The sequence below is a fragment of the Mus caroli genome, chromosome 12, assembly GCF_900094665.2.
Source record: "Mus caroli chromosome 12, CAROLI_EIJ_v1.1, whole genome shotgun sequence".
Lineage (NCBI taxonomy): Eukaryota > Metazoa > Chordata > Mammalia > Rodentia > Muridae > Mus > Mus caroli.
In genome coordinates, this window is record NC_034581.1 from 40,594,869 (window position 1) to 40,618,058 (window position 23,190).

Here is a 23,190-nt window from a genome sequence, read left to right on the forward strand (position 1 = left end):
CACCTTCACCAATGGTCTTCCATGGCCTCTCACAGTGCTGAGCCTCAGCTGCTCTTCATGACTCCTTCATGCCTTCAAAACCAGTACCACCTGGGTGACTCTTACATATTACCAAGTCCAGCCACAGCACAAGATACAACCTTGGCTATCTCTGGCACACAGCTTCTTTGTGCTCTCAGAAAACATGTCCCAGAAGCATTCACCTCAATGGTGCTGGTCTCTTCTTAATCACCACTAATTTCTTAGCTCCAGCTAACCAGCATCAATAGTCCCAGTAATGCAAAGGTTTCCACTTAGTAGTTCTGGTATCTTGTTAATCACAGCTGATTCTTCAGCCCCAGCTAACCAAAACCACAGAATCTTCACAATCAAAATAGCAAATGCCCTGATAAGAGTCTTTAATCTTTCCTCTGAAATTTCACAAGCCCCTGTCTTCTGCGTGTTCTCAACATTATCTTCCAAGGTCCTAAAAAACATCCCACAGAGTTCTTAACATCCCAATGGCTCTTTTAGCTCAAAGTTCCAAAGTCCTTTTCCTGTCCTCCCCAAACTATGGTCAGGTTGTCACAGGAATAACCCACTATGCTGGTACCAACCCCAATTAAATGCTGTCCTTTCTTAGACTTACCACGATCATGATGTCTGTTCATCGCAGTAAAACCCTAAGTAAGGCACCCTAGGTTCACTTTTGCTAACTTAACCTTTGAATACACAGTAGAATTATGTTGAATACATTCACATTGTTGTTTAACAATCCTCCTGAAGAGTTTAATCGCATAAAAATTAAAATGTATACTATTCACTGGAATATGGTTGCATGATTTTAAAAATCTATAAGTTCAGGGGTATGAGGAACTTTTGTCCTACGGTCTTTTAGCTATGCTAAGAGTTCAGAGACTGTACTCTGCCTGCATGTCACACTCATTACTGTTCTTCAGAGGTACAGTCACGGTAGGCATATAGTGGACACCAAAAACCTCCTGGACAGCTCTAACCCTGAATGTCCACATTCTATGTCCATGTGTTGAGAATAACCCACAGAGCAAGAGAGGGCAGGGGTCCTGCTTATGTTTCAGCATGCCTTGTTACGGCAGTTAACGGACATCCTGCAAGTGTTGTCCATCAGTAAGCCCCAGGGATGCAAGGCTTTGGAGCTAGGATAAGAAACATGGCCTCACTTCCAGATCCCTGACTGTCTGCAGTATCTGCAGGTCACTTCCTGGGACAATGTAATATTTATTCTCTAATGTTATTTACTGATACAATCTATACCCTGTTGAAGGAATTATGATTTCTACTTGTATTATTTTTGGAACAATGTTTTCCTTAGGGCATTTTGAAAAATTTTGATCAGTAATTGCAGACGTAAGCTAAGGAGTCAATTCAAAGTATCACGACATGCCTTATCACTAGGAGAATAAAAATATTTCTAAGATGGTTTCACACCTTAGCCATTGATTGTGGCCAGACTTTTGAATCCTACTTTTCCAAGACAATTATGCTACCTCAGGAATAAGGGCATTAATTACTTCCCGAGAGTTAGCTCACAAGTTGAAGTTTTAATAATCCTTGGAGTGTAAGAACATGTCTTCTAGTTCAATTTACGATATGTTGTTAGAATATTCTGATTTGAAATATCTAAAGGACTGTTGGGCTACAAGTGTAATGGTAGAAATGTGCAATAGTTAAAATAATGGTTCATAAAGATGTCTGCATTCGAATCCTTGGAACCTGCGAACATGCCATAGCACAGACAGGTTTTGTACAGGTGGGAAGGAGATTTCTGATTCTCAAGTATCTGCTTAGGACCCAGTTTCATCACAAGAACCCTCAAAGGTCCTAGGCCTCCCTGACTGTGGTCAGGGAGAAATGTGTTTATGGAGAATGAACAGAAACAAAACAAAACAAAACCAAAACAACCCTGATAACTTTGATGGACTAAGAAATTAAGAGTTCTCCAGAAAGCAGAAAGAACAAAGAGGTGGACTCCTCTGAAGGAACATGGCTTTCCTGGGACTTTGACTTTAACCCAGTGGGATTCTTGTCAGGCTTCCAACTTGGAGAGGCCAGAGGTGGTGAATTTTGTGTTGTTTGAAGATAGTAGATTTGTGGTAAATTATAGTGGTAAAAAACACAGGGTCAAATGAGCACAATACTTCTCAGTACAGTGATAGATATTTCTTTTATAATAAACATTTTCTGGTCACCCCAGAAATAGAAATGTGTTTAGAATGAAAGGGCAATCGTCTTATGGTTGCCATAGGCAGTTATGGAGGGAGAGGTAGTATTATTGACTTTGGTATTGGTCAGCATGCTAAGGCAATTTGCTCTTAAAATAATGTGGGGTGATGGTCTAGGGTTTAATATTCAGAAAAAGAAATTTGTGAGTCACAGCACAACACAACACTGTACAGCACTTCCTTGGCTTTTGCCTTGCTTAAGACTAAATCCTCACATCCTGTATCACCCAGCCGGTTTCATCCAACTTCACCATGGGTCAATCCTGGTCGTAACATGGTCTAAGTACGTAAGGAATTTAGGTGAAAAGGGTCTTTAAGAGAAATTTTATATAACTGATTTCTCCTTCAGCCCCAGATGTGACCAGCAGGAAAGTGGATATCCTCCTGTTCCGGACTCTCACATTCCCTGTGCATACCTTTTTTTGTCTATTTGTTTTAAGAACTAGGTCCTCAACGGGGGCAGGTTTGAACCAGCCAGCATATTTTCCATTTATGATGAGCTGTTACTCCCTCCTTTGGACGATTATCTTGCCTCCTTTTAAATAGCTGGATTCTTTATAAACATGCCTGTGTTTTCCTGAATTTGATATTCTTGCCCAGCGTGGACTTGCTTTTCAAGCAGTCTTCGGTGTTAAACAGCAATCCATCCACACACCACTAAATGAGCATTGTGCTTATTCTCGTGCTTGTGTTTGATGATAAACTCTGCCTGGATACTTTTCCTTTTGCTGATGCATCTACTTAGACCAGCCTGTATTTACTTCCCAGTTATGTAATACAGATCTCAAGACTTGCACATTTAACGTATATCTTTTAAGCAACAAGAAACATATATATTCTCTTTTTGTATTCCAACAGTTGCTCTTGATGACCCCAGCAGAAAAATAGATGGTGATACCATTATATTTTCTAATGTTCAAGAAAGCTCAAGTGCGGTTTATCAGTGCAACGCCTCTAACAAATATGGATATTTACTAGCAAATGCATTTGTAAATGTTCTCGGTAAGCTCTTCCTTCATTAAAAACATGAAAAGTTAAATTAATGACAGCTGTTATTTTCTGCTCATTCAGCAAAAATGCATTATGTCTTTGCTACCTGCAATGCACAGTGTTTGAAGCTACAAAGACTATACAAGGATAGATAAGATACAGATCTTGCCTTAAGGGTGATTTTTGTCTATTCTTGCAATTCTTTCATACAGTTTTTATGTGGCATATTCTTTGCTGCAGAAATAATCAAACAGGCTGTTCTGTTCACAGGTGTTTTGACTGTTAAACCCTTCAAAAAGGAAAAGAGTGTTTGTTTATATTAGCAATGGATGTGTCAGCTCTTTCATCCTTAGACAGTTAGTTACTATTCTATGGCTGTAGCAAAGGACCATGTCCAAGGCAACTCATAAAAGAAAGCATTCAGTTTGGGGCTCACACTTCTAGAGAACAGTAAAGTCCATGGCCACCACAGTGGGAGCATGGCAGTAGGTAGGCAGGCATGGTGCTGGAGTAGCAGCTGAGAGCTTATATGATGAGACAACAACTACAAGGCAAGGGAGGCTGGGAGTCAACTGGTATGGTGTGCTTTGGAAACCTCAAAGCCCATCCCCAGTGGCCCAGCTTCTCTGACAAGGCCACACGTCCAAATCCTTCTCAAACAATTCTACCAACTGCAGAGCAAGCATCCAAACATGGAAGCCTATGGACCCACTCTCATTTAGCACTGCTGAAACTGACAAGTTCAAAAACAACTTCATGATTCCCACATAAAGAACTAAATTACTCATAATGCTTGTCTTCTAACCAAGTCACAGATGCACTGTTTCATGTGTGAAAATAAGACCAAACAAAACAAAACAAAACAACCTTGTAGGAAACTCTGATGATCTCAAGCACGTTGTATAATGGTTGACTTATGTGAACACTACATCTTTCCTATTGGGTAAAAATTACCAAAAGCTACATTTTAAAAATTTATGTAAGAATTATTCTTGTGGCAAGCAGGATTTATACTTGAATCCTTTCAAATAGTGTGTTGCTTTTCCAAACAAAACTAACATCAGGAAGCCAAACAAGATTTGCTGTTTTTCCTTCCCAGTGGCCGAGAAGCTCAGTAGTTGAGGTACTGGTGGAAGCTGAGGAAACAGCTTTGATTTCTGGGTTTCTTCTCAGGCTTTACTTCTAATGATTTAACATCTTCAGGTTTCCTATTTCAGCACATGTAACTCTGAGTACTCATACGATGTCTTTCCAGTTCATTAGTCCCACAAATACAGGATCCTCTGCTCCTTTTTAGCATGTTTGTTTATTTTTATGTCTGGGTGTCTATGTGAGTACCTGCCATATGTGTAGAGGGGTCTGCAGAGGCTAGAAGAATGTGCCTGATCCCCTGGGCCTGGAGTTTCAGGCAGCTGTGAACTCCCAGATGTGGATGCTGGGAACTGAACGTGGGTCTACTGGAAGAACCCACACTTCCTATTCTGCATTTTTTCTGCCTTCTCTATGTGTCTCCAACATTCCCAGTGTTGGATCCCAGGCCATGATGGGTCAGTCATTAAGCAATGGCATATTTTCCTTCCAGATACTATGCCATTACTAACATGATTAAACAGCTGCATTCTTTCAGTACAAGATACTCAATGCCATAAGAGATACACATAACAGAATCAATAATTAAACAGCATAGAAAATACAATAAGTAAATCAGAAATTGAATAACTCTCATGTTACATGTTGAACATATATTAGGAGGTGTTGTGTCTATGTTGAGTGACTATACTAATGCCACAGGGTGCAGAACTTAGGAGAAATATCATGTCTGTTGTACTTTATCATAAACTTTAACAAACCTAAAACAAAATGTGAGAAATACACTGTAAACCTAAAATGTATCTAGTGTTCACTCTACCTTTTAAAACTGTTTTAGCTGAACCACCTCGGATTCTCACATCAGCAAACACTCTGTACCAGGTCATTGCAAACAGGCCTGCTTTGCTAGATTGTGCCTTCTTTGGATCTCCTATGCCTACCATTGAATGGTAAGAAATGGCTCTATTTGTTTTTTGATACTTAATTCTAACAATGTCTGACCTTAGTCCAAAAACAAACAGAAAAAATACAATGCATAGACCATCATATTATAGTACATTTAATCTTTCTCAAGTGTTTATTAACTACCCACTCTATGGGTATAATAAATTCTTTCATATATATAACATGTATACTACCAGAATGCTCTATTAACTTTTTATAAACTAATTTTGAGATTTAGAGCTGCCATATTTCACAATGCCATGGACATGGCATGGAACTTTATGAATAGTATCTGAAGGACACTATTCACATGGTTAGGAACCATGTTCTTGACAATAAAATACCTTGGGTTGGGGATGAAGAGTTGACTCAGTGGTTAAAAAAACCTGTTGCTTTTGCAGAGGACCTAGGTTTGATTCCCACTACCCAAATGGTGGCTCTCAACTCTCTGTTACTTGAATCCAGAAAGGTCTATGCATTTCTGACCTTCAGGTATGCATGTGGCGCACATACATTTAACCAGGGAAGATGTTCATTTACATAAAATAACAAAATAAATCTAAAATAAAACATCATGGAGCTGGAGGAGAGGCTGTGTGCTCTTATCTCCCCTCCGACCATCCATTTTCACATACCACTCCTGGGAGGAGTCCTTCGGTTGCTGCTAGTTTATTTGCTTTAAAAGAGCTAGACAGGCCAAGGGGAAGATGTGTGAGGGACAGTTGGAACAGATAGGTATTGACCATTGGCTACTGAGAGGAGAGTGACAGCAGGGTTAGGGTAAAGGGAAGTCTCTCCAGGTTGAACCTTAACCACAAAGAAGAGAAACATGAACACAGACAGACTTCCTAGTGAAGATGAGGACATTAACATTGAACTCAGATGGGCTTTGTTCCCGTTCATCTGTCTCTACTTCTCCTACCTCACATACATGTTTTCTTTCCATTGACTGAGCATTTGTCGGTCCTACTCTTAGAACATAATTCAGAGCCTTGAAATCAAAATGTCTTTAAATTGTCATCTTAAAAATGGGAGAAAAGCATATTAAAATATATTCTTATTTTTGCCTATTTTGTCATCTATTCAAGGATAAAATAATAATGTCTATTTAAGTATGTATCTCATAAAATTATAGCCCATTGTACTTAGGTGTTCTAATTCTGCAAACTCCATTTATTTTTGTGCACTCCTATTTTGTGTGCATTCTTTGTATTTTCCTCTGATGTGTCAGAAGAGTTGCTTGTGGAAAGCCCTTCAGGTTTTGGACAAGGCTTTTAATTTTACAACTTGAAAAGTGAAATCTCAACAGATGTTTTCATATCCACTTTATAAATGAGCAGAAATCTAACCTCAGTAACAAATGCAGAATGTCTTTGACCTTGATGCTTGTTGCTGGCCACAGTCTGTGTGTTTTATTCTCACTCTGGCGACTTTTGTAATGAAGGTTTAAAGGGACTAAAGGAAGCGCTCTTCATGAAGACACTTATGTTTTGCATGATAATGGAACATTAGAAATTCCCGTGGCCCAAAAGGATAGTACAGGGACGTATACTTGTGTCGCACGGAATAAACTAGGGATGGCAAAGAATGAAGTTCACTTGGAAATCAAAGGTAAGGCATTGTTCATGAGACTTTTTCAAGTACTATATTACCTGGAACAAATTCTCCAGCTTTGCCAAAATGAATAATGATAACTTTGAATTTTAGATCCAACCAGGATCATTAAACAACCTGAATATGCAGTCGTCCAGAGGGGGAGCAAGGTGTCGTTTGAATGCAGAGTGAAACATGACCACACCTTAATTCCCACCATTCTGTGGCTGAAGGACAATGGAGAGCTGCCCAATGATGAAAGGTTTGTCGAGAGTCTTTCTTTCCTCTTCGCTCTCTCTATACACTGCTCTTGGTCAAAGGCTTACAGACATCAAGTTTTCATTGTTTGAAGTCAGCTGCCCACAAAACTCTGAGATACATATTTCCTTCCTATTGTGAAATACTTAGAACTAAAAGGGTTTGAAATGATAGCCTGAGAACGTTGGGCCTTGGGTGCTGATCTCCTGTGAGGTTTGCGATGTAAAACTCCCTCCAGATTTTGGACGACATCCATGGTTGTATAATTTTAATGGTGAAGTCTCAACACATGTTTTAATCTGCATTTTACAAATAAGCAGAAATCCCATCTCCATCATCAGGAATTCATCCAACTCTGTGCCAGTACTTTAAAGAGAAAAAAAATTTTTTTTTTAATTTAAACCTAACAGCTGCAGAAGGAAAAGAAATCAAAACTAAGTAAAGCATTTAAAGGATCACTTTCAATTCTGTAGCTTGGAACAGGACAAAGATCGTGGTATTTCTACCTGAGGCCCTCAGGTTGATCTAGTAAAACCATTACAGCGGCCACAAGTGATACCCACTGCTAGGAGTGTTGTGTTCTGATAGAGATGGTTTCTGTGGTTCCCTTGCTGCTGACCAAGGCCTGGGATGAATACGTGGTACCCTGCTGCTTGCTAATGACTCCACAATACTTTCTGGCCTTTCTCTCAGTACCCCCAGAGCTGTGTCTCTAGTCGGCCATCATTTGGAAGAGAGGCCCTTGGTCTTGTGAAGACCATATGCCCCTGTACAGGGGAATGCCAGGGCCAGGAAGCGGGAGTGCGTGAGTTGGGGAACAGGGCGCGGGGAGGGTGTAGGGAACTTTCAGAGAAGAAACTAGGAAAGGGGATAGCATTTGAAATGTAAATGAAGAAAATATCTAAATAAAAAAAAAAAAAAGAGAAGAGAGCATGAAGAAATGACCACCATCAGGTTAGATCAGCTGAGGTTTGACTTGAAGTTACTTGGAAGACCGTTTACAATGTTTGCAGCCTCATTGGAATACTACACGAATCCTGCAAATAACTCCTAGAAAACTCTTTTCTAGACGGAGAATGATGATCTAGCAATGAGAAAGATCACAATATTTTTCATGGTTTCTACTGTGGGGCTTTATACATATGTAAGAGTTAAAAAAAAAAAAAACTCGAAATTTCTGCAGCAAATAGTACCTTGTCTTAACAATTCTTTTCTTTTAACAATAACCACATAACCCTTAGTGAAGCAGTCTAGTTGGAGTAAATATGGAGCCCTTTCACTCACCTCAGAATGGCAGCAGTAACTTTAGTCAGTTACAAAAGGATTTTAAGGCTGGAGAGATGGCTCAGCAGTTAGGAAACACTGAGTGCTCTTCCAGAAGTCCTGAGTTCAATTCCCAGCAACCACATGGTAGCTCACAATAATGTGTAATGGGGTCTGACGCCCTCTTCTGGTGTGTCTGAAGACAGTGACAGTATGCGAGTGTGTGTGTGTGTGTGTGTGTGTATGTGTATATATATATATATATATATATATATATATATATTATTTTAAAAAATTTACTTTAATTGGCATGCCATAATTGTCCATATTCATGGTATACCATGGGACTTTTGGCCCCATTCTTGGTTGCTGCAGAATCTCCTAAGATTCCATAAGACTGACTGAAAACCATTAGAATTAATATCCCTCCTACTTAAATGTTTTGCAGGTTTACTAGTTACTGAAGTGACAATAGGGGTTCACTCCAATTGCTGAAGTGTTTATCATCCCTCTTTTTATCAAGTTCCCAGAGACCTTTGCTTGCCGGGAAGGCAGTTGTCAGCTGTGTCCAGTTGTCATTTCGGTGGCTCTTTATGTGTTCTGTTTACAGGTTCTCCACTGACAAGGATCATCTGGTGGTATCTGATGTAAAGGATGACGATGGTGGCACCTACACATGTACGGCCAACACAACGCTGGACAGTGCTTCGGCCAGCGCTGTGCTCAGGGTTGTCGGTAAGGGCAAGACCAAACACACTGTGGGAAGGCTCTCCATATTAGATGGGAAAGAAAATTGTAGATACTGAATATTTGTTTGTTAAAATTTCATGGCTACAAGGGTGAGTGGTTTTCTCCTCCCAGAGAGGCCTTTCAGGAGATGATTTCCATATAAATGTGGTCTGTGTAGATATACAGACTATGACAACATGGTGGTAGTATATATTTAATGACATTTATTTAAAAAAAAAACTAAGAAAAATAACCTCTAATCTAGACTCAGAGGGGTTTTATATTCCTAAATTGTCACTACCCGTTTGTCAACGTCACACCTCACAGCTAAGGAGAAAGCTTAATTAAAAAAAAATATTATGTTGCTTTTGTCTTCTTCTATGTTTCCATGACTAATTTTGATTAAACTCCTTTATATTAATGTCCTTTCTAGCTCCTACTCCAACTCCAGCCCCCATTTACGGTAAACTAATGAGCCTTCTTTTTCTGTCTTCTGTCAAATAATTTCCCATTTGCAGACATCGCCTTCTCTTTTCTGTTTCATCATTGCATTTCTTTAAAGGAAATGGCTGCCAGTTATCATGGGCTTCATTTACCATAGTTAATTATTTCTTATGACATTATAGTATATTGTAAGGTTAGACTATTTTGCTGATTGTATTTCCAGTTGTTTCTAAGTATTTTATTTGAAATTATAAAATTATTCTGTTTTATAAAAATCCCACTTTGACAGATTATTTGTATGGCATGGTAGCATAAATCATTTATCACAAATCTATCAGCCATATTCTATAGAATGACAAAGCTGTTTCTTAGAATCATTCTGAGAGTTGGGTTTTACTTGTCTCTTAAGATGTGTTTAGGAACTGGGAAGACGACTCAGTGGATAAAAGTGCTTGCTGAGAAAACAAGAGGACATGAATTCAAATCTGCTGTACCCATACACAAGCAGAACATGGCAGTTCATGCCAGTAACTCCAGTGCTGAGGAACAGAGACAGGCAAATCCTAGAAGCTCAGTAGCCAATCGCATAGCAGACATTAGCCTTTATCCTTTGTGCTCTCTCACATGCGTGTGTGCATTTCCACACTACATATACCCACAAACAAATGTACCACGCCAATAACAACAATAATAAATATTAAAGAAATATTATTTTGTTTTAAGATTCCATTTCCAAGCAGTGTACACCTAGGGGACAACACTGATGTTTTATGTCTGAGAAACTTACTCATTTCCTTTTAAAAGTCACCAGGGAATGAACAAAAGAAGGGGCCTAACAGTGCCCTGTTATTTTTCTGAGTTTGGAAAATCATCAGAAATTATCTCCAGAAATATGTTTATTTAGAAAACTCATCTTTATTCAACACACAAATATCAGACGTGATTTCGTAGCATAATCTTAGCTAGATTTTACATAGAGTCACACTAATTGTTCTCTAAAATACCTATCCTCTATGGACACGTAATACTGCTTTATTGAAGAGAAAAAAGATCCCATATTTATATGTCCACTACTCCCCCAGAACTCAAACACCCTTCTAGAAGAAAAGTTAGTTAGGTTTTTGTTTGTTTGTTTGTTTGTTTTTTTGTCTCAGAGAAGAGAGTTAATTTCAAAAGCACAATCCAGGAGGCTGCCCTGCTTCTCAGTGACCTAAGGATGGCTGTGCATGCAGAGACCTCCCTCTTCCTAAACAGCAGTCCCCAGGCACCACCTGATTGAATCTTCCCTGTGTCTCAGAACACTGACAATCTCTTGAACAATGCATGCCACTTTCCTGCATTTGTCTCTCAGCCCAACTGTTCAGTCTGCCTTGTCTTGCTGGAAATGAAGCTTTGGTGTTATTTCTGCCTATGTTCATTTCTACTCATTTCTGCTCACGAGAGGACACACTCTGAGTGTGCTGAAGACATGCTCTGCTTTACTGGATTTGGCAACCCCCTAATTTGGGGTCTCTTGAAAAGCAAGCAAGCAGAAGTCCATGATGGGTTGGCTTGGGTGTGCAGTGTTTTTGGCAACCTCAGGTGTGTCTGTTTCATTTCCATTGCATGCTCTGTGACCAGTAAAAGTGATGTCTCTAAGGTGTCCCTCTGTGTGCAGTATCACAAATGCAATAAGGCTGACTTTCAAAAGGACAATCATTTGTGTGTGTTTGTTCCACAGATGTCCCGAATCCTCCCTTTGATTTAGAATTGACCAATCAACTTGACAAAAGTGTTCAGCTGACATGGACCCCAGGCGATGACAACAATAGCCCCATTACAAGTATGTGGTGGTTTGGCTTTATGGCTGGTAAACCCAATGGCTACTCCTGAATCAGCATCCCTAGCAATTGTATGATGTGCTGCCGTAATTCCTTGCAAATGCATTCATTGGCATTTTCTTCACCACTGGTGTTAGAACCAAGTCTGATGCTCTTCAGAGATAGAGCCATTCCTGGTTAGAGCTTTTGGTACAACTAATTAATTCCTGACAGTGTTAATGAAGCAAGCACACTATGATTTGTGCTCAACATCTATAAGAATCACCTTCTATGTCTCCACTGTCCTAGTTAGGGTATTGCTGTGATGAAACACCATGACCAAAAGCAACTTGGGGATGAAAGGGTTTCTTTTTTGCAGTTCTACATCACTGTTCATCATAGGAGGAAGGCAGGGCAGAAACTCAAACAAGGCAGGAACTTGGAGGCACAATCTCCTACAGAGGCCACAGAGGGCTGCTGCTTGCATCTTTATTAAGACAGTTCCCTACAGGCTTGCCTACAGCAGGGCTTCATGGAGGCCTTTTCTCAACTGAGGCTCCTTTCTCTCTGATGACTCTAGCTGTGTCAAGTTCACATAGAAATACCCAGCATAGACACAGGAGATGAATCTCAAAATAAATATTTAATCCACTGCTTCTTATGGTGATGATGTCCAGTCTAAATACTGGGAAACTGACCTTTTCCGACCCACAGTTTGTAACAGAGCTGCTTATAGACAATAGGTCCTCATCTTAGCATAGGTGCTTTTCTTCCCATCGCTCTTTGCTGCGAAAGGACACATTCCAAAGTGTCAGCTCCTCTCTTTGGTGACATCAGTGGAGCGGAAAAAAATCAGATGAGAGATCAAAGCATTTGGATAAAAAACCATGTATTAACTCAGGATATGATGGGCTTCAAAGCTTGATGCAGATTATTCCACAGTGTGTGAGGATCATATTTGGCTACATATGCCTCACTGGTAGGCATGTAGCTTGTCATTAGGTTGCTTCAACTGAAACTCATGCAGCAATGTGGATTCTCTTGCATGTGTCTTTACAACGCATGGGTGATCACATTTGTGCAAAATCAATTGCTTGAAGTACCACTCCTCAAAGACTGTGTATGTTAAAAATTTTTAGGTAGTCCCGATTGTCCTGCATACAAGTGTATCAATTTACACGTCCCAGGAGGTCTGAGAATGTGTCACACTCAACAAAAGATGTTAAATATTTGATTGCTGTCAATCTTCCTAGTGAAAAACTGCTTCTTAACTGTATTCACGGTAGTTACTTCTTTATGACAATAATTGAACATTGTTTCATATATTTAAAATTCCCATTAGAATATGTGGATCAGGTCTAAGCAGTTTTAACTAAAGCTGAGCTCAGCATGATAGGAGAAAATGCCAAATATTTCATGAACTTCAGTACTGAACTCAGAATGTCCTAACAGGATATTTTTTTTTCTTGTAAAAAAATCACTCTTGTCTGGCTACTCTTACTTGCTACAAGGTATTTCTGGCAATGTGTCTCAATGTTGACTGAATTCATTGTGTTGGGTTTGTGTTGTGTGTGCTGCTGTGGCCAGAATTCATCATTGAGTATGAAGATGCAATGCATGACGCAGGGCTGTGGCGCCACCAGGCTGAAGTTTCTGGAACACAGACCACAGCCCAACTGAAGCTGTCTCCCTATGTGAACTACTCCTTCCGTGTCATGGCAGAGAACGGCATTGGAAGAAGCATGCCGAGCGAGGCATCTGAGCAGTACCTCACAAAAGCCGCAGGTAAGGCTAGAACGAACGGAGTCGACATAAACTGGGAGGGGTTTCCATGCCTTCCGGAGAGCTGAAGCCTGCTCATGTGGGTCTGCTTCATTTTTTTAGAACCAGATCAGAATCCCATGGCTGTGGAAGGACTAGGGACAGAGCCGGACAACTTGGTGATTACATGGAAGGTGAGCCGTGAAGCCTTCCGTTTGCCTTCACCTTTTTTATACTGAGCAGAAAAGGTTGCTTTCGAATAATATCTGCGTTCATATTTGACCCATTATGGAAAAAAAAACTTACCTGTATTTAGAAGGGAACGTTGTATAGTAATTAAATAGTTCTACTTCAGTGACCAAAATGGACAGGTGAGAGTCCCAGCTTTGGAACTTGTTGCCAAGTACCTGTCAGCCATCTCTATGATGGGAATAGGAACACAGCTGCTTAAGACTGAAGGAACTAATGTATGTGAAATGCTTAGCATTATGCCTCACACAAATATATGCTGAAAAATGCTAGCTCGCCATTATTATCATCAGAAAGACCATTTGGAAGATATGCATCAAGCTATTCCCAGTAGTCAAATTGTTATTACAAATCATTCTTTCTTACATTATCTGTGTTTTAGATCTGAAAAGTTAGTAACTAAAAATCGAAATTTTATTTGTATAATGCTAAAACTTTAGATCTATGCATACACATACATGCTACATGCATATTTATATTCACATATGATAGAGTAGACAGACCCAAATTTTTAACAGAAAAATAGATTGTAAGTTTCCATCTCTCAGTGGACAATGATGAGTTATGACACAAACCGGGAAATATAAAGTAAATCTAGATAGCTAAAATGTTTTAAGAGTCACCCACACTTACCACAGAGCCAGTCTTTGAAGGTTTGTATGTTATTTACTGCTTTAGAATTGTGATTTATAACCTTTGACGCAGAGAAGCCGACTCTGGATCTCATCACAATTGAGAGAAGAGAAGAGGTCCCTGGAGACATGGGCATTTAAGAGCTTACATTTTAGTGTTTCAGCATTCTCTTACTTAAATCTAGGAACTGGACTTGCTATTCCTGTAAAAGGCTGTACAGTCATTCTGTTTGGCTTTTCTCATAGCCCCTGAATGGTTTTCAATCGAATGGGCCTGGCCTCCAGTACAAAGTGAGCTGGCGCCAGAAAGATGGTGACGATGAGTGGACGTCTGTAGTTGTGGCCAATGTATCCAAATACATTGTTTCTGGCACACCAACCTTTGTCCCATACCTGATAAAAGTTCAAGCTCTGAATGATGTGGGGTTTGCACCAGAGCCAGCTGCAGTCATGGGGCATTCTGGAGAAGACCGTAAGTGTCCCCTGCCTATTCCATTCTACTCTTGCCTAGATGGACAGGGCTCCCAAGTTACAAACTGAGGCTAGTTCCAGAGTTACTCAAGTTAGCAAGCAAGAGGCAACAATCATTTTGCTTATTTCTCTGCATTTGTACAGCCTACTATGTGATAAATAGTGACTCAGTGCCAGGGAATTAGCTTGGTGGTAGATAGAGCACTTTCCTACCACCTAAGGTTCTGGATTCCAAATCCAGAGCTTGAGGGTGGGGGTGGGGGTGGGGTGTGAAAGTTTGCAGTATCAAAGTTGTTTTCATAAAATCAGATGAATGAATAATGAAGTGCCAACTGTTATCCATCAACAATTTGTAGGATAAGACTCTCTAATATAGTGTAGAGTGTGCTTCAAGCCAAAGTTATTGACTGTTGTGACTTTTTTTGCACGAAATAGAAAAATAACAGCTATTTGATTCACCTCCATCCTTTCTCGTCCTCTTCCTAGTTCCAATGGTGGCTCCTGGAAATGTTCGTGTCAGCGTGGTGAACAGTACGCTGGCAGAGGTGCACTGGGACCCAGTTCCTCCCAAGAGTGTCCGAGGACACTTACAAGGCTACCGGGTAGGGGAAGGGAAATACTTTGTGTTCTTTACTTAGTAGCAGGGCCATGGTGAGGGCCACTCGCCACATATAGCATTTTAGGTTGAAATGATGTGGTTCGTCCATCCTTGCATTTAGGACTTCACAAGATTATTTTCTCACTGCTCCCAGTCACACCCAAAGAACCCAGCTACAATTGACTTGAATTCTCACTTTAACTTAAAAAAAACAACGTGATAAAACGATGTTTCCTCTATATTTCACAGGTTTCCTGCCTTTTTAGAACCTTCTGATGACTGGAGAGTATATGTGAAATAAGGCAGACTGATTTTTTTTAAGAATTAAAATGTAACAAATTGCACCTTGTTTAACAATAATGAGAACACGAATAAATCAGATTATACTTTAAGACTCTATAGTACATAACTGAGTCATTCTTATGATCATTAATTATATTTATTAAAAAAAACCACAGAAACATTAGTTGCTAGAGATATTTTTATTCATATAGCCAAAGAACCCCACGTACACTTACATCACTACTTTGGTTTGACACTGACCCCTAGAGGATTCTCTTTGTACTGCACTGTATTCTCCCCCCCCCCCCAAGAGTGACCAGACTCTGCATATGCTAATTTATTTTGGAAAACTGCCTTTAAATTCCTAAGAAACCTTCAAGAAAATGTAATATACAAAAAAAAAAAATCTCACATTTTGACCAAAGTTAGGCAACACCTTTTTATCTTTCTAAAATCTGTGCCTAAAATGTAAAAGTACTTTTGATAAGATGGTAGTGTGACTTAATAAACTTACCTGAGACCTGCAGTACAGTGTCATTATAGCTTTGGAAAAATCCCTCACTAGCCCATGAGCCCAGTGGTACTACAAAAAGAGTAATAATAAAAGCCTCCCTAGGGTGAGGATTCAATTAAATGATGTGCTGTGTGTGTATAACCCAACAAGAACATATAAACAATGGGCAGCAAAATTTATACAAGTAAAATACTGGAATATTTATTACGGTCATTTTTCTCATTCTGGAGAGAACCAAGTGAATCCCATCCTGTTTCACTCATTTCTTTTATTGTCCTCCAACACAATAAGAAAACACAGCTTTATTGTGTGGACCTAAGTTTTGTTATTTTCTGTGGGCTTCTGTCTCACTTGCTAAGAACCAGTATTCCATTAGTTTCATGTAAATTGCACCAAGATATTTATCTGAAAATCAGCAGTTCAACTTAAAAAAAAAAAAGGTGCGTTATGTGTGCTCACACCCCTGTGCACTCCTACAAGTCCATAGGATGAGTGAGAAGGGAGAGGCCCGACCACAGTGAATGTGTAGAGGCGAGAGGGCAGCTTTGTGGAGTTGGTTATCTCTTCCTCCTTTTACGTGGGTTCCAGAATCTAATGGGTTTGGCTGATGGCTTTCATAGCAAGGGCCATTCCCGGCTGGGTCCCCTTGCTATCCCCAGTGTTCTGGTTTTAGTAAGCATGGTTATATTGACGTCCTGTGCGTCCCTGACTTTGGTTCTTGCCACTTCAGATTTACTACTGGAAGACCCAGAGCTCCTCTAAAAGAAACAGGCGCCACATTGAGAAGAAGATCCTCACCTTCCAGGGCACCAAGACTCACGGCATGCTGCCAGGGCTGCAGCCATACAGTCACTATGCTCTCAACGTCCGAGTGGTCAACGGGAAAGGGGAGGGCCCAGCCAGCACCGACAGAGGCTTCCATACACCGGAGGGAGGTAAGGAATGGGTGCATCCCTGGGATCAAGAAGCGTGTGGAACATCTTGAAAGGTTTTGCACTACAGAAGGCCCTCCATGGAGAAAAACTCTGGAAGCAAACTGCATGATTAGAAATAATCACAGCACACACGAAACTGGAGAAATGTCACTCACACATGACTGGAAGCCATACATAAAACTTCAGAGTGCAGAAAGCTGTCTCCAGATAACCTTTTCCCCTTAAAATTTTCCTTTTCACTTAAGGTATCTGAAACATTGCTAATGTAGTGTGGGAGTCACCAGCTTTCTGAGCTGAGTCACATTCCGTATCTTCTCTAAGTGCCAATAGCTCCCTCTGGAAAGTGTGAGCGATGGGAGGAAGAAGTAAGAAAATACCCCCAAAGGAAGATATTTCAGTCAGTTGTAACTGACTCACATGCCTTCATGATTTCTTGTATCTTAAAAAGTTGTACTGATTTAGAACGCTCCAAGTCTTACATCAGGTGTGATGGAGACTGCATTCCCACCCAGCACTTAAGATGCTGAGGCAGAAGGATTCTTTCCACTGTAATCTCTCATCAGTGAGATACCCTTTAGATAGCTCAAGGGAACCATAGAACAGATAAATGGGATTAACGACTGAAAGCGGGGAGAAGAATAGTTTGTCTGAAGCCACAAAGCTATTAAAAAAGCATTCTTCTACCAAATGCAAGTTGTTTAGCCAGGATGAGAACAGAGTTATGGCAATGGGAGAGGACCCACATCATGCATGATCTTGGATGCTATGGATACTAACTTGTAGGGCAGAAGCTCTTAGTCTGCAGGCTGTGGTGGTCCCTTCAGGATCTGCTGAGACATTTAAGGAATATCATGATCCTTCTGCAACAACACAATCATGCAACAGGTCAACATCTTTTAAAAGAAAAGAGACCTATGATTTTTAGAAGTTAAGAACCAATTAGGTTAAAGTTTAGAAGCCTGTGACAGACATGATTGCAGGCCTGGATGAAGACAGGAAGAAGACCAAAGCACAAGGGTGAAGGAATGTATAAGGTTGAGAAAAGGGTTCGTTGCCAAGATGTAGCATCCCAGGAGATGGAAAAAACACAAACTCCAAATTGATTGTCTGGTTTCCAGCTAGAGTGAAGGAGCGATGGTGGTGGTGTTAATTGATTTCTAGGGGATATGGCAGAAAGGCAGCATCCTGATGGAGATCAGCCCCAAGCCTCTTAAAGATGGAAATGGAGGACTAGACCCACTTCCTCTGATAATTTGCCAGCCCTTGAGTCTCCTCCACCCTGGGGTAGGGGTGAGACAACATACGGGGCTCTTGGCTTTCAGTTTCAGATCCTGGGAAGCTGTGAGCTCTTGGGATAGACACAGCTCAGGCCTTGGGCAACTCAAAGCCCATCAGGGACTTTGTGGAGACTGGGACTATGTGGAGACACCTGGGTTGTTGGGGAGCGGGGGTAGAAGGACAGTATTTAATGGGCCAGAACACAGTTGCTCCCTCTGAAAGGCCTGCTTAGGATGGCCTCCTTTAGCAACCCATTTGCCTTTACAAATTGTGTTAAGTGCTGCCTGCTTTAAAGTAGTTTGAGTCCCTATAAAGGCAGTCTATGTATTTTGAAAAGATGATTTTAGTGAATTAAAATGGAAGTGGTATTAGAAAAAAAGATAAGAGAAGAAAGGAAATAAATTTCTGCTATATATTTGTGATAATGTATTTTTTAGCTGAAGCAAATACTAAGCTGAAAACCAAACCTTCAGATCAATTGTGTAAATAGGAGAAGTGTATTTACTTTGAAATGTTTTTTTAAAATGTGTTGACTGTTCTTATTAAAAGTCCCTAGTGCTCCCTCATCTTTGAAAATTGTTAATCCTACACTGGACTCTCTCACTTTGGAGTGGGACCCACCAAGCCACCCAAATGGCATCCTGACAGAGTACATCTTAAAATATCAGCCAAGTAAGTCACCTTGATAAGGAAATGTTGGATTTTCAGCAAGCTCCTGTTGTAAAATGCAAGCTGGTTCTTTCAAAATATTTATATGTACCTTTAGTAATATTCCAGAAAGAACTTCAGAGCACACCTGTTATGAAAAACTAATGTATATGTTATTGAAAATTAAGGTATATTTAGGGTAATGCAGGTTGTTAACTGTAGTCCTGAAAGGAGGGGTGTCCTATCATTTGGCTAGGAGACTATTATTTAGCAACAAAAGTTTCTTGGCCACAGGATGCCAAGAGACATGTTTGGAGTTATTAACATTATCAAATTCCATCAGCAAAGACAAAATGAAAACTGCTATTGTAATTCAACTGTAAAATTTCCCTAGTGTGGAAGCCAATATGGAAAAATATTTCACTTGTTTATATTATACTATAGGTTACATTTTACTACTTCAATGGTAATTGGTATGTTAGCCAATGCACAAGAAGAATTGTAAAAGACTTGTATGGTGGGGAGGACAATTTTGGTTGAAGCAATGACTTACAATAACATTCCCATGACAGCTAATTAATGGGTAATATGCTTGTTTGTCATTTCTCATTGACAGTTAACAGCACACATGAGCTAGGCCCTCTGGTAGATTTAAAAATTCCTGCCAACAAGACCCGCTGGACTTTGAAAAATTTAAATTTCAGCACTCGGTACAAGTTCTATTTCTATGCACAGACATCAGTGGGGTCAGGGAGTCAGATCACAGAGGAAGCAATAACGACTGTGGACGAAGGTAAGAAGGGTATGTATACAATCCATATAATTACAAATACCGGGGAATTTAAAAGGCATTGAAAATTTATTCCTTCTCTTATGGAATACCTATCTTACCTAATAACATACTTGATTGTAATTTCTCATCCCAATGAATGTAAAAATCAGTTATTTTGTCCAGCTGTTTGGTATTTATTTTTTAAGTCTATATGAAACCTCTAAACTTACATTAAAAACACTGGAGTACAGGGCTAAAAATGTGGCTTAGTGCTTGAGAGCACTTACTGCTCTTGCAAAGGCGTTCTTAGTACACATGTCGGCTTACAACTTTGCTTATAACTCCCGTTCCAGAGGATTTGATGCACTCTTCTGGCCTCCACAGGCACTTGGAATGCATATGAGGTACATAAACTCATGCAAACACACACACGTAGAAATATGTAAATAAATCTTTAAAAATATTTGAGTGGGAATAAGAAATAACAATATTCATCACAAGAGTTCAAAGTTTGATGTAACTTTTTGACTGTACACACATAGACATATGTGTCTGTATATAATTCTAGTTCTACTCCTGGGTCACTAGAAATAATTTGTTTGTCTATATATTGATTTAGACTTTCTGGAAATAAATAAAAATTAATAATTAAATACTGCACTTATTTTGTACTTAGATATAAACATTGGATTTTGGTATGTCATCTGCAGAGAAAGCAAAAAATGTCCCATTAAGCTGAATATTTTCAATAGTCATTCACAATTATTTGATTCAATGAAAAGGATCAAGAATTGTGTAAACTGAGGCTAAATAGATAAGCCAGTGGTTCAGAACATGTTTTGTCTTATAGCGGATCCAGATTCAGTTTCCGCCACCTACAAAATGAGTCACAACTATCAATAAATCCAACTCCACAATATCTGATGCCTTTTTCTGACCTTGGTGGGAGCCAGGCAGTCATGCAGTACACATATGTACATACATGCAGGCAAAACATACAAAATAAATAAATCCTAAAAGTATTTTAAGTATTATGAAATAGTTTCTGGTTTTGCATGTCTCTAAGCCATAAAATTGCTTGACGACTATTCATCCGGTTATTAATTATCTTCAGTAGCTTCTATAGCATATGAAATTGAAATTTCTATCAAAAAATGGTTCAAAACATCCTAAGCCTTCTTAGAATAATGCACCTTAAGTAATGTTTATATTTGGTAAGTTTTGGGACAGCAATACATGGTCCCTGTGCCTGATAAAATCAGCTTTATTCATCCTGCATGCCTTAGCAGTTGAATAAGTGCTTTAAAATAAATGTGCATGCTCATGGGTGTGTGACATCTAACTATACAGTGTCCTGTTTCTGTTTCCCTTCATTAAGCTGGTATTCCTCCACCTGATGTAGGTGCAGGCAAAGGTAAAATAATTCATCTGCATGACTTTACTCTGTGTGAACTTTGCGATGTTAAATGTGGGGAAGTGCAGCATGGGTAAACTGAGGAACCAAAGTATGCCCAGAACCGCCAAAAGGAGAAGATCTGGGCCAACCATGGCTTTAAAGTAAATTTTTATATCGTTTTATAAGTAGAAAGCCACATGTTTAATTCTCTCAATTTTTTTTTTCTCAAGTCTTATGCCTGGTGCAAATCCTAATCGTAGACTGTAAGAATATGATTTTGGTTAGATCATATGGGACCAAAACTGTGGACTTGTCACAGATCTTCCATATGTTCATGCCACGTATGAGGAATTCCAATCGTAGATGAAAGCGGCCTACCAGAAATAGATCAGCTGGGCTTTGTATAGTCACTTGAGCTAGCCACCGTCCTCGGTGACAAAGTATACACAATACTCAATAGCATTACAACACACTATCCTTCTGACCTTTGATTTAGTGATTCCAAATAACTTCTCTGAGTCTCTCTAAGTGAAAGTTTCAATTCCGTCTGTATATTCTGCCCAGCTGTCTCACTCCGCCTGCCTCTCTCACTCACTCACTGCTCAAGTCTTCCCTTCCTGAACTGAAGCCAATGGTCTTCAGTGGATGGCATCTGTTCTTTAGTTTTAACTAAAGTTTAGTTTAGTCCTCTGTGTTCTAAATGCTTGCTGAAAGAAGGGTATTTGATAACTTGTAATATTTCTTCCACCTGTGGCAATACCAAAGAGTTCCCCTTCTCATCTCTGACCTCTGGCTATTGATCCACCAGAGTCTGCTTTTAGAGAACAGGTATGTGCCTGCCTCTAAAATAGCAAAGTGACCATAGTCAGGGCTTGTCCTGGGCTGTGAGAGGCCAGGTGAGTTTGAACAGGACTGAGAGAAAAAGAACAAGAGAGCTGGGCGTCTTGTCTTGAGTGTGTCCACTCTTGTGAGCTTAGACTTGATATGTGTTTTCAATTTTCTTATAAACTCTGCTTATATCCAGAAACTTGATGAATTACAAAAGCATATAACGTCAATTTTAGAAAATGAACCAAAGTAGTAGTCATTTTCAGTCACCCTAAATTATAGTTATGGTTTTAGACTCAAGAGAACAAAGTTGTAGCCGTTCAAAGCATCTAACCTATGTAGACTCACTCTGTTGTAGATGCCTATCTTTTTTCTGGTATAATTATCACTAAAATGATGGGTAATTTTAGAACAAGTTATGCTATGTAAGTTTAACTCAGGAATTCCACTGAAAGCCTGGTTGCCTCTCCTGTGCGGTCAGCATGTCCCTGCAGCTATAGCCAGCCAAGAACCTGGGCTTCCCTGGGACTGGCAGTGAAGCCAGTCAGAGCTCCCCACTGGCTCATCATATTACAAGACAATAAACTCTGATGTAAATAAACCCAAACTAAAATAAATCTATATTAATAGATTGGTTTTTGTTTTTTGGTTTCTCATGATGTTACTAAATTCAACTGTGGGCAACTAATGAATATAAAAATTAAAGATAGAATGTCTAAAATTAGATTAAGTTTTCAATATAAAATCTAATGGGTTTCAGATAATAAAGGAAATAATATTTAAATAAGAAAATGGTGAATCTGACATTATTTTTATATTTTAATAGTGCAATAATTAAATGTTGCTTACATAAAATAATGCTACTTTACCATAGTGATATTTAAATTCAAGTATAGTTCATAATCCTGAATTTTTCTTCCAAGAAATTTCTTTTTTTCCCCTCTAATCTAACAATGATGAATTAAAGTAGCCAGCTGACCACGTCTCACGTGATACTGGATATTGAATGCAGTGGCTTGTATATACATAATGATACCCTGCCATTTTCTTCAGTACAATTGAGTTGAGCATAGATCTTTAGGATCTTCAGGAGTTTATTTTGATCCATTCCCTTGTCTGATTCAAACCATCAATATTTACGTAAGAATTTCCTTGGTTGGCAGCTCTTGTTCCATTTCTATGGCTCTTTATGTCATCTTGGGTCTGGAACTCATGGAGCTAGCCCCATGAAGGTTTATCTATGAAGTGGACCTAGACCTGAGCAAAGTAGATATTGGTGTTACCCCCTACCCCACTGCTGGAAAATCTCCATCCCTGTATCCTAAAACTTTGACATTGATGCTCTTGACACCAGCCACCAGCCTCCAGAACAGACTTGTATCCTACTTAGTTGATACAGGAATGAGGAGAAATTAGTAGGAGACAAACAAGTCTACACACAGCTTAATTTGCAGTCACCATGCTCACCCCAGGTCT

The 23,190-nt window shown here is 39.6% G+C and overlaps 1 protein-coding gene across 32 annotated transcripts in view; it reads left to right on the top strand.

Moving 5' to 3' along the window:
- The window catches only part of Nrcam (neuronal cell adhesion molecule), a 261,656-nt gene that overhangs the window by 218,782 nt on the left and 19,684 nt on the right, over positions 1-23,190 (top strand). For 10 of the 32 annotated variants that reach the window (XM_029484544.1, XM_029484542.1, XM_029484541.1 and 7 more), the window contains 15 exons: positions 3,099-3,242; positions 5,158-5,269; positions 6,709-6,875; positions 6,972-7,119; positions 8,989-9,113; positions 9,541-9,570; positions 11,272-11,373; positions 12,938-13,135; positions 13,235-13,305; positions 14,239-14,464; positions 14,950-15,065; positions 16,588-16,792; positions 18,620-18,742; positions 19,335-19,520; positions 20,869-20,904. In XM_029484544.1, the coding sequence (XP_029340404.1) occupies positions 3,099-3,242; positions 5,158-5,269; positions 6,709-6,875; positions 6,972-7,119; positions 8,989-9,113; positions 9,541-9,570; positions 11,272-11,373; positions 12,938-13,135; positions 13,235-13,305; positions 14,239-14,464; positions 14,950-15,065; positions 16,588-16,792; positions 18,620-18,742; positions 19,335-19,520; positions 20,869-20,904 (1,989 nt within the window). The remainder of the gene's footprint in view (positions 1-3,098; positions 3,243-5,157; positions 5,270-6,708; positions 6,876-6,971; positions 7,120-8,988; positions 9,114-9,540; positions 9,571-11,271; positions 11,374-12,937; positions 13,136-13,234; positions 13,306-14,238; positions 14,465-14,949; positions 15,066-16,587; positions 16,793-18,619; positions 18,743-19,334; positions 19,521-20,868; positions 20,905-23,190) is intronic. The other 22 variants (XM_029484546.1, XM_021179684.2, XM_029484557.1 and 19 more) reach the window with 6 other exon arrangements.